Source organism: Mastigoproctus giganteus, chromosome 3 (assembly GCF_048544385.1).
Source record: "Mastigoproctus giganteus isolate SK-2022 chromosome 3, ASM4854438v1, whole genome shotgun sequence".
NCBI classification, from domain to species: domain Eukaryota; kingdom Metazoa; phylum Arthropoda; class Arachnida; order Uropygi; family Thelyphonidae; genus Mastigoproctus; species Mastigoproctus giganteus.
Genome location: NC_143577.1, coordinates 25,092,377 through 25,100,503, shown reverse-complemented (window position 1 = coordinate 25,100,503; position 8,127 = coordinate 25,092,377). Strand labels below are relative to the sequence as shown.

Genomic DNA, 8,127 nt, shown 5'->3' with positions numbered 1-8,127 from the left:
CTTTTAGCTGTGATTAGACCATCATGGTGATGAACACCATGGATCTATGTAATCTTTAAATGAAAAAGGAGCTATGAATAATGAGTGGATTACGGACAGAGTTAATATACCTTCCAAAAGCTGTTCTCTTCGAACAAAGCCTTCTTTCATTACCTTCTCTTTGCATTTATTAAGAAAATCCTGTTGACATCCATTTCAGATGCTTATCAATCACTAGGAGGCGCCACAGTCAAAAAACTTGAAAGAGAACAACCAATGATATTGAAGATGACCGAGTCCGATATTACTGACCTTTAAATAGACAGACGGTGCGTCTTTTACTAGTGATCACCGGGTAGAGGTGCAATACTGCATCTTCGGACAGCAGTGTACTTGTATTTAGTGAAAGGATCGTAAAACAGTGACAAAATGTGGACAGTAACATTGACGTTCGCTTTGTGTTTCATTAATAGTGTGTGGCTTAGACCACCTCCGTTTGTATGTCCACCTGCGGATCTCATCGCTCCTTGCCTGTGTCGAGATCGCCATCCCTTCAAGCATGTGAAATGTACCGATGCATTTAGTCTGGATACGATTCAGCGCGCTCTCAGTCACCACTTCCCGTCTCCTATACCTTGGCTTTGGATCATCAACAGCAACATCCTCAGCCTGCCTCCGGGCGCGTTCTACAACGTTTCCGTCACGCGCTTGCTGATAAACGGTAGCAACCTCCGCTACGTGGCGGACGACGCGTTTGCAGGCTTAGAGAATTTATATCTTCTTATACTACAGGAGGATCGCTTGTCGGATGTTCCCATCGAAGCAATTTCTCGTCTTCACCGTTTAAAGACGCTAAGTTTGTCAGATAATATGATCACTCGACTGAACAGCAGATCGTTTGATAGACTTGAAAACTTGCGCGATTTAGTGTTACGGGGAAACAGAATTTCGCATATTGAATCAGATACATTTCCACATCGGCTAGAGTCACTCTCACTTGCCGACAATCATCTATTTACACTGAATGGAACCGTGAAAAATCTCACCCATTTGGGATGGTTGTTTATTTCAAACAATCGTCTCACTTCTTTGGAAGGAGAGTTCGAGGGTCTTGACAACCTACAAACGCTGCTTATGTCGGAAAATCTCATCACTTACTTAGGGTCATCGTTACATGCACTACACAGTTTGCAAGTTCTGAATGCTGCCTATAATAACATCGTGTCCCTCGGAGAATCGTTAAACGGGTTAATTCACCTTCATCGTCTGAACCTTTCTTACAACAGGCTTACAAGTGTGGAAGACGATGTCTTCAATGGTTTGATAAACCTTCTGGAATTAGATTTATCTGGAAATCAAATAACGGATATTGGATCTGCTCTCCTTCCTCTTCACAATCTTTTAACATTAAATCTTTCCAGAAACAACTTCGTTTCCTTTTCCTATGAGCAGCTAGAAGGTTTAACCGATCTTAGAGTATTGGACCTATCACACAATCAGGTGACGACACTAGATGGTGCTTTTGGGCACAGTCTGATCAAAGTGGCAAAGTTGTCTCTGACAGATAATCATCTGCATGCTCTACATGGATCATTGAAATACCTGAGGGATTTGAAAGAACTTGATATCAGTACCAATAGGTTGTCTACCTTACTTAAGCATGATCTCTCTCATAATAGTCATCTGCAGTTTTTGAACATGGGAGGTAAGTTTTTCTGACAATTTAATTTTCTCCTCTTCTTTTTTCCTTTCTTCCCACTATTCGATATCAAGTATGAATGCATTTAAATTTGTCCCAAATATAGAAAGTGTGTTAGTTTTTGGTAGTTTATAACGACAGTAATACTATTGTTGCGAGCTATCTTATTGGCAAATGCTATTGAAGTACCTCCCAAGTTTATTGAATTGAGGACAAAAATTGTACCAGACTCGCCAATATACCGGTGTTTGGTAGTTTACAAAGACAATAATACTATCTTTGTGAAATACCCATTAGGGACACAATACTTTTGAAGTATTCCCACATTTATTGAATTAAGTACTTTAAAATACCGCCATACTCATTATACCCTTTTCAGTTGTTAACTGCAACTTAGTTCTCCTGTCAAACGTTCATGCACTGAGAGTGACAAACTGTACTGTATAATATTGGATATCACCCAATATTATACAGCACAGTTTATACAAACGTGAAGGAGATAAATTTTCCTGCTTTATTTAAGTAGCAATAAAAATGATTGAACTTTCAAAAGAATAAATTATATATATATATATATATACACACACACCCAGAATTGAGAAATTTAATATCATATTAATAAAGGGAAAACGTTTTACTTCACGGAAAAGTATTTAAAAAAAATTACATATAGCCACCAAGTGGCCATATATTTAGTTACAAAGGTCGTATAGAAAAAATAAAAAATAAATAGCTTGGCACAACCGGATAATGGCTTTTCTCTATTAATTCATTTTTAAACTTTACCTCGTAAGTGCATTTTTATATTTTTTTAAATTATAAATTGATTTTATAATTTATAATACTCAAGCTCATTGAAGTTTGACTGCTTTGAATACTGCTGATCTATGTAATCAGCATCACAATTCAGGATGTTCTGTTGCTGTTATTATGTAGTGATTAGCATCTAAGCCTATAATAAACTACGCAATTCTGGTTCTTTGTTCCCTCGAAAAGGTGACGTTGCCTCTTAGTAAGAGGAATAAAATCCCAGGTTGGATTTTATTGAAGTGCAGATGTTCTGGGACTCCAAGCAGTTGTTGGCCAACCTTCCCTCCCTCCTCCCCTACAATGCACTTATTGGGAGGAGTACAATTTTTCAGTTTTGAATATTTATGAGCGACAAAACCGCAGACTATTTAAATCCGGCGTTGCTAAAACCTCTTACTTAATATTATTTTTTGCAGATTATAAACAGAAATTAAGGGCGTATATGCTTCCACAATATCAAATTCATTTGCTAGTTATTTATATTAGCATTATCATTAGAAGCATATGATGCAATAAAGAAAGCTTATTTTCTTTATTGCATCATATTTCATAAAAAACTTCTCCTCCCCTTTCACCCATCCATTCGCTCCAAAAGTTTGTCCAGTTCTTCCTTTAATTTATTTAAGCTATCAACTTCCACAACTACAGATAGAAGTTTGTTCCAGCAATCAACCACCCCCTGGCTAAAGACAAATTTCTGCACATCTGTTCTATAATTGTCTTTCTTCAGTTTGAATTTATGGCCCCTCAAGCGCGTAATCTGAGCAAGAGAAGAATCACATCAGCATTGAGCTTGCTCAAATCATTCAAATCAGATCATATTTAGAACTAGGATTATAATCTTAATTAATATAGCTTTTTCAACTCTTTTAAAGCCTTAAAGACCACTATCAGATTATATTGAGATTGTTTTGTTTTTTGATTTTATCCAATAGTTTTTTATCTAATATTTTTCATATTCTAAAATTGAAAATAAAAATTGGATATCGCTAGGCTTAAATAATGTTGCTAAGTATTATCAAATAGATAGAAACAATTCACTTAGGAGAAACTCCCAAATTACGAACGAAAAGAGAGGGGATATTCTCAAATTACGAACCAAAAGTGGATGGTGTGTCAGAGAAAATGGACTATCGTACCAGGATTTTTCATTAAAAAATAATATGCCCTAAATTGAAGTGTTACTTTAGCGAAAATGGATGTTCAAAAAAGTTTGAAATTCCCTTGTGCAATTTTTGAAATACCTCTTACCAATAAATCCATATGTTGTAAATGGTACAAAATATCATTTTAATTAAAGAATGAATGTTTTTAAGATTAGACATTTTTATTCTGAGGATTAAATATATCAGCGCCAATCCATCCAGGAGCCAGCAGTACACCTGTTGGAGCGTTATTTTTTAGTAAATTGATCATAGTGCTCTTATATTCGTCTGTCTTTTTAATAATTAATAATTGTAGCGTGAACTATGCTATTTATGCCATGATTCCCAAAATATTACTAAAACTTTTTGCGTTTTCTTTCTTTTATTTTAGGAAACCCATGGGTGTGCGAGAGTGATCTGACCGAGATATTACATGATTTGGAAACAAGGGTAACTCGAATCGATGGAAGTCCTGTATGTTATTTATCGCCATATTCGTTATAACCTTTGACCTTTCGAACAGCTGTAAGAAAGCATTAGAGTCGTCGATAAGCAGAGAAGCAATGCCTCGAGCCGCAGATCTAGTTTCCATGGTAACGAAATGTTACGTACTCAGACAACCACCGGCTTTTTTATCCAGCTGAATGAAGGTCAGGACTGAATCGTCAGAGAAAAAAAACAGAAAAAAAAAAAAAACCTTGAAATAGAAACCACCTAACCTGTCTCAGTGTGCAGTCACCGGGGACAACCAGTCTGACTCAGGGAGCTGTATCACGTCTAGATACAGCACATATTACTGTTCAGTATTTTACTGACCATGAGACGTAAAATACACTTTAAGCTATATGGAAAGCAAGTGTAATTGGATGAAAATATTTGTAGATTACACATTCTATTTATATCTTCCCTCCCTTTTTCCCGAGAAGCAGAAACTTGTACAAAGGCAACCTTCTTTTCCAGTTGTAAATTTGATAAAACAAGATAAGAATAACACATCGCATGCAGACTATTTTTACATTTACCTGACGACCGATGTGAAATAATTCATTCAACAATTGAAATAATCATTCATTCAACAATTGAAATAATCATTCATTCAATTGTTTAAAATTATTCAATTGTAAAAAAAAAAACACGAATTGTTAGAATCATTCAATTGTTTAAAATCATTCAATTGTTAAAATCATTAAATTGCTTAAAATCATTCAATTGTTAAAAAACACGAATTGTTAAAATCATTCAATTGTTAAAAAAACTAATTATTAATAAAAAAACACGAATTATTGAAATCATTCAATTGTTAAAAATTAACACGAATTGTTAAAATCATTCAATTGTTAAAAAAACTAATTATTAATAAAAAAACACGAATTATTGAAATCATTCAATTGTTAAAAAAACTAATTATTAATAAAAAACGAATTATTGAAATCATTCAATTGTTAAAAATTAACACGAATTGTTAAAATCATTCAATTGTTAAAAACAACAATTTTTATTTTTTATTTTTTTAAACCATTTAATTTCGTATCCTTTCACACGTCACAAAAACAGAAAAGAAAAATATCTGATGTAAATAATGGAAGAAATAAATATTACTTTGTTAAAGTGCTGGCATGTGTGTTTGCTTATAAGGGGGGGGGAGAAGATGAAGGAAAAAAAGCATATTTATGATCTTTATTAAGATAGGGAATATGTTGTCATACTTTACAGATATAGTAGAAAGTAACTTATCCGAACAAATCAATTGTGCGACTTATTCGGATAATCGAGTTGATTATTCGTTATTCTTTAATGTCCGAATTTTGTTTATCTTCCTGCTAAACACTCAGACGCCAAATTGATGTTTTAATACTTTTTTTCCTCAGTTTTTCAATAAAATCAGTTTCATCCGCACCTTTCGTAGATATTTTGTAAAAAAAAGTTAAAAACCAGTGCAATTACGAAGGTAATGAAAATAACTATGAAAGTAAAATTTCTCGTCTTACAAAAGTTTCACGAAAAATGAATGCCTAACGTCAACGAACAATTTACTACACAGTGTAGATAAAATTTCGTCACTGATCTTAAAAGAATAAAAACATTTTGCATTTGGGTTTTGCCATTCGATATTGCAGAGAAGATGAAAGTCAAGCCTTCTATTAGTTGCAAGTTTATATATATGCTTTATTGTTAAAATATTTTAACTGATTGAAAATAACCTGATATAAGCACAAATGTGGGAGGTATAGCTATTAGATCGAAAAATCCATGTGGACAATCTTAACAGCACAAATCCTGTGAAAGATTAGAAAAGCGGTAATTGTAACTTGCACTGTTTCGAAACTTTTTAATTTCAGAAAATGGACCACGTCTCTAGTTAACTTTGCCACGAGTTACGTAATAAGCAGGACCAGTCATAGAAAAATACGGTATTTAACACACGATGGAATCTCTTCGTGTACAAGGTTGTAGGTAGGGACGGATCCAGAAAAAGTAGTTTTCTAGCGGTGACGGTATAACGATGATAAACATGTATTGCTTCCAATAGCAGTATGGCATTGGAGGCAAATTGCTGCTATGGATAAAGGGATGGTTGAGTGGGAGAAGACAGAGAGTGGTAATCAATGGACACTGCTCATCGTGGACTAATGTTATTAGTGGAGTCCCTCAGGGTTCAGTGTTGGGTCCATTGTTGTTTTCTGTATTTAGGAATAAAATTGATGATGGTATATCAGTCTTAATGTCCAAGTTTGCAGACGATACGAAGTTGGCAGGGTTGTTAAGGACACCAATGACAGTACGCTGCTGCAACAGGATCTAGAAAAGTTAAGTAGATGGGCTGAAAGGTAGCAAATGAAGTTTAACATTGACAAATGTAAAGTACTACATATGGGAAGTAGTAACCCCCAGAGTGACGTATCAACTCTAATTTCGTTCTCTACACTGACGGTGGTAGAGAACGAAAAGGACCTGGGGGTAATTGTGCAGGCAGATATGAAGTTTTCTGAGCAGTGCAGACGGTTTGCAAGAGTAGCTCATGGTGTTTTGTCAATGATATACAGGAATTTTTCTAGCAGGGATAAGGAGGTGATTATCCCCTTGTATAAAGCAATGGTCAGGCCACACCTTGAGTACTATATACAGGTCTGCAGGCCTCATTTTAAGAAGCATGTAGAGCTGTTGGAACGAGTACAGAGAAGGGCAACAAGATTAGTGAATGGAACGAAGGGCTGCTGTTACGAAGAAAGGCTTAAATTTTGCAGATTACAGTGTCTGAAGACTAGGCACTTGCGAGGTGATCTGATTGAGGTGTATAAAGTCTTGAATGGTTTGAGCATGCTCAATGCTGATGGGATTTTCAATCTGATCACATGCCAATTTTAATTAACTTATATTTTCCGACTCCAAATTACAACGTCTCGACTCAGGTCCACACCAAGATAATAACGAGCCCAAAATTACTCAACATTACTAAATGTCTAGAAGCAGCCACTGCAATTCCTTGGAATGCACTTGAGCAATGTGATAATCAACTTGCCTTAGACCTTTTAACTCGCTGGCTCATCACAATTTCTAATTATGCAGTCTCAAAGAAAATAAGGATCTCTGAACGTACGAGAGGATGGTGGACTCCTGAGCTGAGTAACAGTTTTAAGCTTAAACAGGAATTGTACAAACAGTGGAAAATGACAGGACTAGCTCCGGACCGAATTGCGTACTCCAAAGGACGAGCAAGCTTCAACCGCCTCAAGTCTCAAGCCATAAAACATCACATTGAAACCACACTTCATAAGGGCTGTCCATCCTACCGACAGAAATACTGTGAACTCCCTCCACAGTTTGATCCTGAAAGGTGGATGGACTTTATTGCACGAGTTCAGCAAAACCAACTTGAGCCCAGTGATATTCCCATGTCTGATGATGATGTGCCCAGAGATGCACTTGAAACCATTCAATTAACAAGACAAGACCTTTTATCTGCGATTAATAAGTTGCCTGCAACTGGTACAGCGGGAATCGACAAAGTACCACAATTTATCATTAAATGTTTGAGCCCATTTCTAAGTGATCCCCTCCTAATAATTTTCAACAGCATATTAAAAGGAGAAATTTTCCCTCCAATATGGAATTTATATTCTGTTAGGCCACTCCCAAAAGTTTCCCAGCCAACTGAAGCCAGGCACTTTAGACCCATCTCTCGTTCCTCGTGTCTATTGAAATTACTTGAAAAAACAGTACTGAAAACACTTACCACGCATTCTCCCGCATAGGCCCCAGCAAATTCATTATTCGTTGCAAAACAGATCAACAGTTAGTAACCTGATTATGACTACTAATGCAATCCTTGGATCATTTGAGGAGAAAGAAGAAATGGCAATCACATATCTTGATTTACAAGCTGCGTTCGATAGTGTTCATATCCCAGCCTTGCTCAAACTCCTTCGAAATTATTATCACATCACAGGCCCAGTATTGAAGTTTCTGACATCCTTTCTTCAGAATAGAATCATC

General features: G+C 35.8%; 1 protein-coding gene across 1 annotated transcript; it reads left to right on the top strand.

The window, feature by feature from the left end:
• The first annotated feature begins 328 nt into the window (after positions 1 to 328).
• On the top strand, positions 329 to 4,731 carry LOC150087812 (uncharacterized). The gene is made up of 2 exons (XM_090369209.1): positions 329 to 1,684; positions 4,025 to 4,731. Exons 1-2 carry the CDS (start codon positions 409 to 411, stop codon positions 4,135 to 4,137), a joined length of 1,389 nt encoding a protein of 462 aa, XP_090225335.1. The 5' UTR covers positions 329 to 408; the 3' UTR covers positions 4,138 to 4,731.
• Positions 4,732 to 8,127: the final 3,396 nt, after the last annotated feature.

Excerpts from the sequence above, each read along its gene's own strand:
- LOC150087812 (XM_090369209.1), top strand. The coding sequence starts at position 409 with ATGTGGACAGTAACATTGACGTTCGCTTTGTGTTTCATTAATAGTGTG. Across the intron at positions 1,685-4,024 it reads GCAGTTTTTGAACATGGGAG|GAAACCCATGGGTGTGCGAG; the intron begins GTAAGTTTTTCT and ends CTTTTATTTTAG.